Genomic DNA, 13,134 nt, shown 5'->3' with positions numbered 1-13,134 from the left:
GTGTGATCTCTGGAAACAGGGTTTGGGGAGAGAAGAGAGGGAGACGCAGTCACCCAGGAATAAGTAAAGAATGTAAGAAAGAGTGGCATAAACTGTGATAATGATTTCAGAAAGTGATGGCCAGAACAAGCTGAACTTTGTAAAATACATTCAAGGCAAGCGAAGAAGTTCGTAAGCTCACAGGGAGCAAAAACCAAGGGAGCAACAAAATCACTAATCATACGAGATGCCAATTAAAACGACAATGAGGTACCATCTCACACCTGTCAGAATGGCTGTCATCAACAAATCAACAAACGACAAGTGCTGGGAGGATGTGGAGAAAAGGGAACACTCGTGCACTGCTGCTGGGAATGCAGACTGGTGCAGCCACTGTGGAGAACAGTATGGAGTTTCCTCAAAAAATTAAAAATGAAACTCCCATTTGACTCAGTGATCCCACTTCTAGGAATATATCCCAAGAAAACAGAAACACCAATCAGAAAGGATATATGCACCCCTATGTTCGTCATAGTGCAATGTACGATAGCTCAGATTTGGCAATAGCCCAAGTGCCCATCCGCAGATGAGTGGATGAAAAAGCTGCGGCACATCTACACAATGGAATACTACGCGGCAGTACACAAGGAGGAACTCCCACCATTGGCAACAGCATGGAGCAATCTGGAGAGTATCATGCTAAGTGAAATAAGTGTTTGAAAGAATCCAAAAGCAACAGGGAAAAGACAAGTATCACATGATCTCACTCATATGTGGAATCTAATGAACAAAATAAATTGATGAATAAAATAGATCCAGAGACACAGAAGCATGTAACAGACTAACAGACTGACAAATTTCAGAGGGAAGGCCAGGGTGTGTGTGGGGGAGGGAGAGGGAGGGGGTGGACGGGGAGAGATTAACCATGGAACTTATACACATACTAGAGGCCTGGTGCACAAATTCGTGCACGGGTGGGGTCCCTTGGGGTGGCCTGCGGGGATCAGGCCCCAGCTTGCACCCCCAGCCTTGCAGCCCCACCTGGCACCTTGCCATGGCCTGGCGCTGCCCCCTCACCTGCTCTACTATCCCGTCTGTGGGGCGATCGATCAGGGCCAGGCCCCCCACCCGGCTCCCTCAGCACCTGGGAGACAGGTGGCAGCCCCACCCCCCAACGCCACCGCTCGCCGTCTGTGGGGACATTGGGCCCCCACTCACACCTGCCTTGGCCTGGCACTGCCTGCTCACCTGCTCCACCGTCCCGCCGTGGTCCTGCTCTTATCAGGGGCCATTGGGGCGGGCAGCACCTCCACTACCGCCTACTGCAAGCACCGCGTCACCAACTCCCACCATGTTCCATGCCACCCCCTGGTGGTCAGCACACGTCATAGCGAGCGAACTCCCGGTCGAATGATCGCCAGAGGGGACAATTTGCATATTAGGCTTTTATTATATAGGAGGATATGCATAGCCCATGGACACAGACAATAGTGTGGTGAAGGCTGGGGAGGGGCCAGTGCATGGTGGAGGAGGTCAATGGAAAAATACACACACACACACACACACACACACACAAAAGGGACACCTGTAATACTTTCAACAATAAAGATTTTTAAGAAAACACCAACAAACCAAGGGAGCAAAAACCGAAGGAGCTAGGGGCAGACACCTGTACAGAAAAAAGCGCTGGGAAGGACACTGCTGGGCCACCAGACAAAATCGGATACGAACAGCCATTTAATAAGGGTATTGTATCAATTTTACATTGGCTGCAGTTGACAACTGTTTTGTTATGTTCTTAATGGTTCAGAACTTACACATATAGACACACAGAGAGAGAGAGAGAACGTGCGAGGGATACAGCAGAGGAGGTAAATGTCAGCCCTGGAAGGCTCTGGAGAAAGGGAAACACCAGCATCCCCTGCGTTCCTTTTGTTTCATATCCGTAACTTCTGTAAATTTGAAATTATATCCAAACAGAAAGTTTCTTTAAATGACAGGAAGGAAAACTAGTCGATTCCCATCTGACTTTACCTTTTTGGAGGCAACTGATCTAACCAGAGCGCGAGTGAGAGGGACTAGAATCCCCTCTACCTAGAAGAAGAAATACTCTCCTTTTAAAAAACCTCTTAAATGCGTTTGCACAGAAACCTGCAGGCACAGGGGATGAAGTTCTGCCTTCTCGACCAAGCACACCGACAGCAGCCCCCACCCACCACCGGGCAAATGCAGGGAAGGGTGTGTGCTGGGTGTCCCGAGAGGGACTGTCCAGGGCCTTAACGGGGACACACCCTTTCAATCCGGGTGACCCAATTTACCGACACAATGCTGACTTAGATGCAACTCAGAGTCTGGGGGAAACATCAGTTTATCCCTACCCAGCCCATCACCCAAACAGACAGAATTACTTGCCACCTCAAATTTGTGACAGTACTTACTTCAAAGAGGACTAGGTACTATTTATAGATCCGGGCTGCAGAGTCACCTCCCCGGCCTAATCCTCCCCAGAGTCTGCTGGGATCCTCACCGTCTACGGCCAAGTGCAGCAGGGAGAGCCCCACTGAACACTCTACCCCACACAGGGAAACGGGAAAGGGCTTGGGCTGATGGCCCAGAAAGGGGCAATGCCACTTGGCAAACATGTAAGATGGGGGTGCCCCAGAATTAGCACCCCTGGTTCCTGTCAGCACTCGGTGGATCAGTTTCCTGCAAATGTGAAACTGGACGGGCCAAGGACACAGTAGCAGTGTGACCGGGAGACACAGGGAAGACAAGAAAACCTAGTACCAAGGTGCCCGGAGTTCCTTAGGGAGTTTGACGTTTCCTTCAACCCACAGAAGAAGCCAAGTTTTGGGAAACCATCACCCATGGTCAAATGCCCCCGAGACCTCACTGTCCCCCTACAGGCCACCACCACACAGGGCCTGGCCAGGTGGGTCTCTGAGGATCTACAGGTCAAAGGAAGGGGAAGCAGCAGAGACTGTGGGTCCCAGGAGGAGCCTTATTTCAAGAGAGGGAATCGCCTTATCCCAGCTCAGCCATGGAACCCTGCCTCCCTGCGAGTGAGCAGCACTGACTTCCAGTCATTGGGAGTCAAGGGGAGAACGCAGCTGGGAACTGCGTGAAGGAGGGACCATCCGACGACGGGGACTCTCATTAAGCCACGTCTACACTGCAGGCCAGTGACCACCTGCAACTCCACTCCCCAGCACAGGGCACAGAGCTGCGTCACGGCCAGATGCCAAGTGCGAACCTAGATGGCTTAAGGGGGTGGGGGATGTGGGAGAGAAGTCCCTTCGTCCCCCTCTGCGCGGCTCCTGTCCCTGGTGGCCAAGGGCACAGCGGATCCACATCTCCCGAAAGTGACTCAGGGGAACAGTGTGCTCTTCCTGGGGCAGGCACCCATCCCCACGCACATGCTGGCAGGAAGCGGCGCCAGCCACAGACGGGGAGTCACGGGAGGCGAGGGCCTGGCAGAAGGTCCCAGCTCATTAATGCTACCTCAGAGGGTACAGGAGACCACATCAGCAGTAATATTTTTAGACCGATTGTTAACTTTCTCCACTTTCACCCTTCTATGCCAGCTCCTGTGGGTTTCACCGCTGAGTCACTGCTGGAATTTTCTGAAGCCTTGCCCAAGAGGACAAAGGCACCCGAGCCGGGTGGCAGCGAGAGCCTCGCACCGGACGGAGGCCTGCGTAGAAGACACTGTCTGAGCGAGAGCTCAGTTTGGGAGACAAGGCCCAGACACACAGTCAGGTGCCGTTACATAACGGGAAAAGTCACGGGAGAGACACGGGCGGGAGCTAGTATTCCTGCCCTGAGATAGAAGGCTGCATACCTGGAACCCTCCCTCCTTCTCCCAACCTTTGGTTCTAGGCTGTTTGTCCAACACCCTGAAGGCACAGGTAGGAAGGGGAGGGCAGCACTCAGTCCAGACCCCAGTCTTCAACTCTTCACCCACCCAACTCTGGGCAAGCTCCGAGTCTACCTCCCGCCACTGGCTCTGGGTCCCAGGTCCAGATGCCTGACACTGCCTTCCCCGACCTCGATCCCTGGGGTAGTCTCACTGACTGTCCTTGCAGCCGCCCACCTCACCTAGGAGAGACCCACTGTCACACGGCTTCCCAGGAACCCATCCCCTCCCCACAGACCACCTGTCCATCCAGCTGATCAACACACACATAGGAGGCAGAAGATGGGAGAGACCTTGTAGTGCAAAAATGCAGTGTCAGGCCTGCTACTCATCACTCAGTAAATACTTATCACAGAGCCATGACCGGGCACCGTGCTACATGCTGGGAATACAGCGGTGGAGGGCTGAATGGCCCGGGCAGACTGCAGGAGACCTTGGACCCGGAGGTCCATGCCACACACAGGAGGAACCCAGCCCCATTCTGGACGCTGCCTGAGAGGCTGTTCGGAAGTACAGCAGCAGCAGAGGCGAAACGCAGAGGCCGCCCCTCCCAGCCCAGGCCATCAGCCTTGCACACCCGTGGGGAGCAGCACAGCAGAGCACCCTGGTCAGCAGCTGGGCAGAGACCAGAGCGTGCACAGGCCCGTCCCCCAGGGGCCTCCACAGGGAGGGGAAGAACCAGGACAGGCCCCTGGCACTGCTACCTGGGCACCTGGTCTGCCAGGCTGCTGCACAGGCATCACTACGAGCCCTTGTTTCCCAGGTAGATGCTCAGTCACCCCACTGTCTGTCGAGTTGTGCCACATGCGGGAGTCACCTGGGGAGGCAGGAAGAGAGCCATCGGATGAGCTGAGCCCTGCCTGTCGCCTGCCCTGGCCTCCAGGGACTTCAGCAAGGCCACACCTTGCCTCTGGCTCAGGAGCCCCCGCGCTGTCCACGGAGATACCCTAACCTGAGTGCTCTTGCCCAGCATGCGAGGGTTCTGCACGTGGGAACGCAGGTGCAGCCGAGCAGAAGAGGTTTGTAACCACAGCCTGGACTGAATTCTGGCAGCTGTCGCCTTTAGCCCTTGGCAACGTCTGTGGGCCTACGTCCTCGTCTTTTTGACAGGAACGGTATCAGTACCCATTTCCCAGGGCCCTGAGGACTAAAGTCAGGTGATGCACTCAGTGCAGGAAGCAGTCGATAATGCTGGCTGGTCATTAGCCACTGTACCCCCATCCCAGGACACCGAGTGTGGCTTTCACAGGGCAGCACCGTCTAGAAGGAAGGGACCCCTCCAAAGTGCCCCGTGCCAAACAACAGTGGCCTTGAAGGCACGACTCCCAAAAGCAGACTCCACCCCAGAGTCTTCCTGCGGGCCTGCGAGGCCAGTGACACCCACGCGGCAGAAGGCCCCACCCTAGAGAAAGGCCCAGGTCCCGTCTCAGGCTAAGACCCACTGAAAGGTGTCCCAATGCAAACCCCCCACCGCAGCAACCACCAAGCTGCAGGTGGCACACTGTCTCATCTGTCTTCCTTTAACGGTCACGGGGATTTTTATGGACAACCATTTTATTCACTGAGGTTACTTCCAGTGCCTAACACAGTGCCTGGCACACAGCAAGTGCTCCATGTTGGTTGAATGAACTTAGCCAAGATTTCCCAGTCGAGAGTCCTGCTACCTCCAACCCTGCTGCCCTCACATGTGAAGCTACAGCTGCCTGGGGCCCATGCCACCCCGTAGAGCCCGAGGAGGAAGTCTACGCAGAGAGAGCAGGGTACCAGAGAGAGCAGTGGTCTGTGAGGACGACTCCAGACTGTCCAGAGCCCCCCGAAGGAGAGGAGCTGCTGGTCTTCAGGCGGAGGCGTGTGAGCACTGGAGTGGGCTGCGTGTTCCTGCACTGCTGGCAAGGGCACCGCTGCAGCTGGCAGTGGGAGGGCCGCATCCCACGGCAGGAGGCAGCACCCTCCTGTGGGCTTCCCAGGAGGCCGGGAACACAGGAAGAGACGACATGGCCATCCCCACAGCTCCACAACGCAAGGACAACACGGGGGCCAGGGACGGGTGTGTCTCCACCGTCAGGGAGAAAGGCATGGGCATGCAAACCCTGCCCATAGCCAGACCGCAGCCCTGAACCCCTCTCCCCCGTCCCTGTGAATGCAAGGGCCACACTGCAGTCCCTCCCTGATCCACAAAATCATGTATGTTTATCACTGAAGTGTGTGTGGTGGAAGAAGAAGTAAATCCATCCCCACTTCCGAGGCAGCGGCAGCAAAGGCTGCTGGGGGTGGGAAAGCTGGGAGTGAAGGCTGGACCAAGCTATTCTTTATTAAAGAATAGTTGACACACACTATTATGTCAGCTTCAGGTGTACAACGTAGTGATTCGACATTCACATACCTTAAGACATATGCCTTCTATACCTTGGTAAGTCTAGTAGCCATCTGTCTCCATGCAGTTATTACAATAATATTGACTATCTTCCCCGAGCTGCACATTACATCCCTGTGACTTATTCATTTTATAACTGGAGGTTTGTACCTCTTATTCCCCTTCACCTTTTTCACCCATGTCCCAGCCCCCACCCCTGCAACCTTCAGTGCGTTCTCTGTATCTCCAAGTCGGTTTCTGTTTTGTGTTTTAGAATCCACATACATATAAGAGGGATCATACAGTATATTTGTCTTTCTCTGTCTGACTTATTTCACTGAGCATAATTCTCTCTGAGTCCATCCATGTGGTTGCAAATGGCAGGATTTCACTCTTTTTTTATATTGCTGAGTAATAACCCAAGCTATTTTTTACAGCCCAATTTCACAGCCACTTTCAGGCCGAGCTCTCCCAGGCCCACGATGGCCCTCCTGCACGTCTATGTGCTGTGATTACATTTCAGGAGGACCCTTGTAGTGGAGACAAACCGGAGCCAAGGAAGGGCCACACCCCAACCTGACTCAGTGAAAGACAGAGCCCTGGTCAGACGCCGACCACCACAGACAGGTGGCCACTTCCTGGGAGCTCTTCTATCTTTTGCTCAGATACCAGGGGGCAGAGCACAAGGTCAGCCTGTGGGCCACCCAGGTTGGCTTCAGAGTACCACACAAAAGCAGCTACCCCGGCCTCCAAGCCAAGATCTGCAAGCACAGAACCAGTGACACCACACTTCCTTGCCCAGGGTAAGAGGGCCTTCACCAGCCTTTCTGGAAAGCCCGAGCCAGCTGAAGGCCAGTCCTTCAAGAAATTCTACCTTGACCCAGAGGTAGCCACTTAAGGCAAAGCTCTTCCCCACCCACACCAAATTAACAACAAAAAAACAAAAAACCCAACCCCCAACCCAATGGGCTTTTACTGAAGTGAGTGAGCATTATAATGTCAGCAGATGCAACAGTACCAAGCCCTGCAAAGTATACTAAGAAAAGAGCTGCACCAAATAGGGCGGAGGCTGGAGAATCAACAAGACAGTACCTGGCTGCCATGGCGGCCAGTGTCGGGGCGGGGAGGTGGGAGGCTGGCAGCCCAGTGACTCCCTGGGCACCAACAACAAATGGCTGCCCCCACCCCCACCCTTGTAAAGTAGCTGCTGCCAGTATTCTTGTAATTGAGGCACAATTCACATAAAGCCAAATACGTAGATTTTAAGTATACCTACAGCATTTCTTAAGTTCACATTTCTTCCTGAATACTCCAAGACGTGCATCTGGCCAGCCCTCCCCCTTGTACCACCAGAGGGAAATAAATGGGCAACGGGAAGGTCTGAGCAGAAGCTGTTCCAAGAGTGGCCAAGAAGCCCCTTCTTTCTGTCCCCAGTGACTCCCTCCAAGTGACGGGGGTCCCAAAGGGGCGTGGCCCTTCCTTCATCCACTTGGTTCCCCTTCACACAAAGAGCCTCCACAGCCGAGTTACTCCACCCTGCTTACCCTGCCGACCCCCTTCCGGGATCAGTGCTCTTAACCTATGCAAAGCCAACTCCAATATCCCGGGATCACCCAGCCTCGCTTGCCAGCTTGCCGTCTCAGGGGACCACCCACCCTGCAGAGAGCTCCCTGGCCCTCAAAGGCACCGAGAAACAGAACCCAGACCTCCAGTAATCAGCCCTGAAGTCCCCTCCCCCGCCCAAAAATGTTTTGCTTCATCATCTCTACGACAGGCCTGGGCACCAGGGGGTTTGTCTGGGTCTTCTCTGCATGAGGCTGACGCCTTGGGGACCTTTCTCAGGGCCACCCAGGTGCAGACTAACAACTCCAGGGAGTCTGTCAGGGGAAGTGAGGAGCTGTGCCTGCCTTTACGAGCAACCATCTGTCCTGCACACTCACAGCCAGCATTTCCATCTCTTGCAAAACAGCTCCATGTTGTGCGTGTGTGGTGGGGGATGCAGAGGGGAACGAACAACTGTTGCTGCGGGCATCTCCGCTCGCCACCCGTGCACCCCCTCCCCCGGCCGACTCATTCCTGGCACTCACCGGAGTGTGTGCTGCTCTGGGCTGAGGAATCTGCGTCCTGGGTGCTCCAGGGTCGGTCCCAGCCTGTGAGACTGAGGGACTGCAGGCCAAGGCACAAGTCATTTGCATCTGGGAGGCCCCGGGGAGAATCTTGCGCAGAGGTGGGGAAAAGCATCCTGCTTGTGACTGCGTCTTCAGAGTCCGGGAAGTCTGCTTCGGACAGGAGGACAGCAAAACCCCAGAGTTAAGGGCTGTTTGCCCCAGGATTATCGGCAATAAATATCAATAATAATAGTTTCCCCAAGCTTAAGGACCAGACATCCACGCAGGCTGGATGCTGCAGCTGCTGCCTCTGCACTTTTGGGGGCGTTAGAGCAAGAGCAGTGGCCATACAGCCCCCTCCCCACACACACACCCCTATCCCGTCTGCATTACAGGCTGGGCCAGCATGTGACCAGGCTGCTGATGCTTCCCGCTGCCAGTGACATCAGCCGGCTGAGCGTGCAATAGAGAACGGCACCATCCCTCACAGAACGGGGAGGAGCAGGAGGGGATGACAGGGAGGAGACTTGCCTCCCAGGGAAAAGACAGCACAACAGCTACTTGGAACCGCCGGGTGTGGTGCGGTGCCGGTAAGTCAGGGTCTCCAGCAATGGTGGCCAGTGGCCCTCGGGCAAGACTGAGGTCCTCACTGCCGAAGCTGCCTGCGACTGCTGGCTTGTGCAGCGCTGCCCTCCTGCCCCTCCCGTTTCTTCCCTCTGCTCTCCACCCCCAAACCCAAAAACACTCTAGTCCTGGACTCCCTCCAGCTGCTTGCTCAAGCCCTGGTTTTGCAGCCGAACGCAAAGCTCCGAGATCCTGCTGGCAAAAATCTCTGTGCTGCAAGTGGCCCCGGGCAGCACCCTGACACAGCAGGGCTGCCACTGAGGAAGGGGAACCTTCAGAGAAACACTGCACACGTGCACCCAGCACCGCCACCTGGTGCTCCCGGCGTGTCTACAGCAGCCGATCACAGAGAAGGGGGTCAGTGTGGGCAGCGGGAGGGGGAGTCACTGGGCTGCTGGAGGTATGGCCCACAGCCCACATGCCACGGCCAGTAAGATCTGCCCTGACTAGAATAATCCGGTCCCAGGTCCCCTCACCCCAAAAGGGTGGGCACTGCCATGAGCACGTATCATCAGGTCCAGTGCCTCCCTCACTCCCCTAACCATAGGCCTAGGTAGACCGAACACTCCCCAGTGTCTGACACGCCAGAACACGAGAAACAGGCTCAGAAGTGGTCTAACACCCACAATGCCCGGTTCAGCACCTCGCATCACCCGCTCTGCCCTTCCAGGAGCCTCAGAGCCGTCTGCCAGCTGTGAGCATCACTGAGGCCGCCAGCTGCCTGCGTCCCCTCTCATCAGGGTGCCGCTAGGACCAAGGCCCTACCTCCGTGACCACTAAGCTCCAGCAACAGAGGCCGGCTCTGCCCAGAGCTTCTGGAACCTCCGCCACCTCGTCCTCGCCAACGTCCTCTCTGCATCAGTCTTTTTCCAGCGTGACCCTCAGAAAGGAGGGTGACAGGCAGGCTGCACACTCCCAGCCCAGGCTGGGAGCACCCACCCTGCTGTGCCCCCACGTGGCAGAAGTAACCAGACGTGGGAAGCAGGCCAACCTGGGACTGCCCACCTGCCTGTGACAGGGTCTGAGGTGGGCAGAGGGGCACAATGCTGTCAGCCACAGGAATGCTGGCCAGCGTGTGTCCACAGGCACCACCTCAGCCTGCAGGGGAATGGCCCGTCTGTGTGAGGGACTCCTCCCTTGGAGGATTTCTTACAGCCCTGCTGCTGTGTCATCCATCCCTATTCCTGCCTGGCTCCTTGTCGATGCCTGTCAAGGCCTTGGTCCAGCACTGCACAGGCTGGTGCTGCCCCCACCCAACCTGCTCTGCTCTGCTCTCCACGGCCACTCTTCCCCCGAGCTAAGGATACACTTTTTAAAACCATCCGTGTGTGTTAATTACAAGACATAATGCTTTCTTGAAAAACATCCACATTTAAGTACCTATTCCTCCCTAACCCAGCTATCTGTATAGTCCCTCCCTTCCACCCCAATGTGAAGGCATCTATGTCCAGAAGCCACTGGTCCCCGCTCCTAAAACCAGGGCATCTGTGCATATGGTGACCCGGACCCCAGGTAGGGAGTCTAATCACTGACTATTCTCTTGCTGCCCAAAGTCTAGGTGGTGGAGCAGCAGTTCCGGGGTCACCGGGAGCCTGTTGTAAATACAGAACCTCAGGCCCCACCCGAGACCAGTGGAATTTATCCACATTCCAACAGATTCCCATGTGGAATGTGTGCACAGGAAGTCTGAGCATTACTGACCTACACAACCCACACCAGCTTCCCACCCAACTGGAGGCCCCAGGCCGCAGGGCAGGCCTGAAGGATGCTGGGAACTGGCTGCCTCACGCACCCAGGAGCTTGTGGGTCTAGGTTCACACCCCTCTGCCTTCACTGCGCACCCCACCGCAGAAGCCAGCTTTATCGCGTCCTCCTCCCTCACACCGTTTCTTCCACACAAAGGACGCCCCTTCACTACGTCCTAAAATCCAGAGGCCTGGGGAAAGGAGCTCGCTTTCTCAGGCTGACAGACCTTGCTGTGCTCCCAGGTCTGCGCTGTGTGAGCTCAGTCAAGTCACTTAGCCTCTCTGAGCACCTTCTTATCTGCAAAGCAGCAACAGCAGCCACCTTTCAGGCATTTCGTGAGGACGGCACACCGCTCGGTACAGTGGCTGGCACTAACATTTGTATCAGTATCTTACTTTCAGTAGGGTGACCGTATAATTTACCACCCGAACCAAAACACTTTTGAGAGAAGAGGGGCAGACATTAATACTCATGGCAGGACAACAGATTACACCGACGGGCCTGGGTGAAAAGCAGGCTTGATCGCTCTGCAGCCATTTGTGGCCCGAAATATTTTACTCAAAAACCTCCTTCTAATGCCTTGCTGATCCTGTCTTTCCAAACTTACCCGTTCTGCTCCACTGGGACCAAGTGTGAGGAGTAAACTGTCAGCACAGGCTAACAGGCAGTGTGGTCAAAGGTCTGAAAGCAAAAGGCTGATTTTACTGAGCAGAAGCCCGGCTTTGCCTCTTAAACTCATATCTGATGCTGGGCAGGAACGCGGCCCTTTTTCCTGGAGAATATTCTTTGTCATCTTCTGCCGTGTACCAACTAGACATGCAAAGCTATCTTCAATGACCAGCACAAGACGGAGTGGTGATTCTCAGTCTAAGGCAGTGGTTCTCAACCGGTCGTGACCCCTTTGGGGGTCGAACGACCCTTTCACAGGGGTCGCCTAAGACCATCGGAAAACACATATATAATTACATATTGTTTACAGTAGCAAAATTACAGTTATGAAGTAGCAACGAAAATAATTTTATGGTTGGGGGTCACCACAACATGAGGAACTGTATTAAAGGGTCGCGGCAGTAGGAAGGTTGAGAACCACTGGTCTAAGGCAATCTACCTGAACAATGTCTCAGGTCGAATGCTGTCTCCTGTAAGGCTCTTTTATCAATACCTGCACGGAGTCTGTGATTTAAGTTCCTTAATTTGGTGAGCTGGGGGCTCTGGCTCCAGGGCTGAGAGTGGCGTTGCCTCCACCCTGACCTTCATAAGACTCTGTCTGTCCTCTGATGACCCCTGCTACTAGCAAACTCAGCACACATTTGCTCAGGGTCCCCTGCAACCATCATTCTTGAGCATCTGACAAAGAGGGGAAGTTAGACAAGAGAACAGGGCCTTTAGGCCCCACCTGTGAAACCATGAGGGCAGACTCCATTGTAAAAGGCAGGTGGTAACTGCAAGAAGTCAGGAGGACCCGGGAGAACTGAGGAGATGTGTCATGAGCTGGTCGTAGGGAACAAGAGATCCAGTTTTGAGGAGGTAACAGAGGAGACGGTAAGCCAGGTGTGTCTGGGCCAGCCGAGCCGGGAAGAGACTGATGCCCGGGCAGGCAGCGAGGAAGCTCTGTAAACTCTTGGACAGGAAATAATGTGGTAGAGGCCGTTGTAGTTTGTACAGCAAACACACTTGAGCTCTTTTACAAAATCTCAACCTCACCCCAAATTCCAGTCCCTGGGAACAGCAGAGATAGGACGCACGGGCCATGCGTCCCCATTAGATTTGTTCAAATGACTGACTTTACAATCAGCTCCGACTATTAAAGTTTTAACAAGTTCATAAAGTAGCATTTCTGAGACTATTTCTAAAAAGACTGTTTAAAAGACTCCCCCCCCAACCCCCGCCAAAATAAAGAAAACCCAAACGATTTTGAAAATCCATTTGGCAACTGAAAGAGCTAACACACAGGAAGCCAGACACCAGTCCCGGTCTTCCAGCTGCTGAGTGCACTGTGGCCCTTGATGCCAGGGAGCCTGCATGTTTCTCAAACTGTAATGGGCATTCGGATGACATGGGAATCTCTTTAAAACACTGATCCTCATTCAGTGGATCTAGGTCAGGCCCCAGATTTTGCATTTCTAACAAACGCCCGAGTGATGTCGACACTATTGGTCTGCTGACCACACTTCGAGCAGCAGAAGTTTGAAATAGTTTTTCTATCCCAGGTTCTCTCTTCCAGGTGATTCATCCCATTCTCACCCAACCTCTTTCTTCACCGTATTCATTCTCCTAAACAAGGCCCTTCCCAGGGTTGCCTGTGGCCGCTCCGATGAAAGCCCTGGCTCACCTGTCAACTGTCTCTTACACGACTCACCAAAAGGAAAGGCTCAGCTCTCCAGAGCTCACATCCTAGAACAGTGGTT

General features: G+C 54.4%; 1 protein-coding gene across 1 annotated transcript in view; it reads right to left on the bottom strand.

The window, feature by feature from the left end:
- The window catches only part of CPEB1 (cytoplasmic polyadenylation element binding protein 1), a 46,308-nt gene that overhangs the window by 16,348 nt on the left and 16,826 nt on the right, over positions 1 to 13,134 (bottom strand). Inside the window, exon 2 of the mRNA XM_023746930.1 lies at positions 8,336 to 8,524. Within this exon, the coding sequence (XP_023602698.1) occupies positions 8,336 to 8,489 (154 nt within the window). The 5' untranslated portion in view covers positions 8,490 to 8,524. The remainder of the gene's footprint in view (positions 1 to 8,335; positions 8,525 to 13,134) is intronic.

Source organism: Myotis lucifugus, unplaced genomic scaffold, assembly GCF_000147115.1.
Source record: "Myotis lucifugus unplaced genomic scaffold, Myoluc2.0 scaffold_765, whole genome shotgun sequence".
Lineage (NCBI taxonomy): Eukaryota > Metazoa > Chordata > Mammalia > Chiroptera > Vespertilionidae > Myotis > Myotis lucifugus.
The sequence above is the reverse complement of the archived record's forward strand: the minus strand, read 5'-3'. Positions and strand labels throughout refer to the sequence as shown.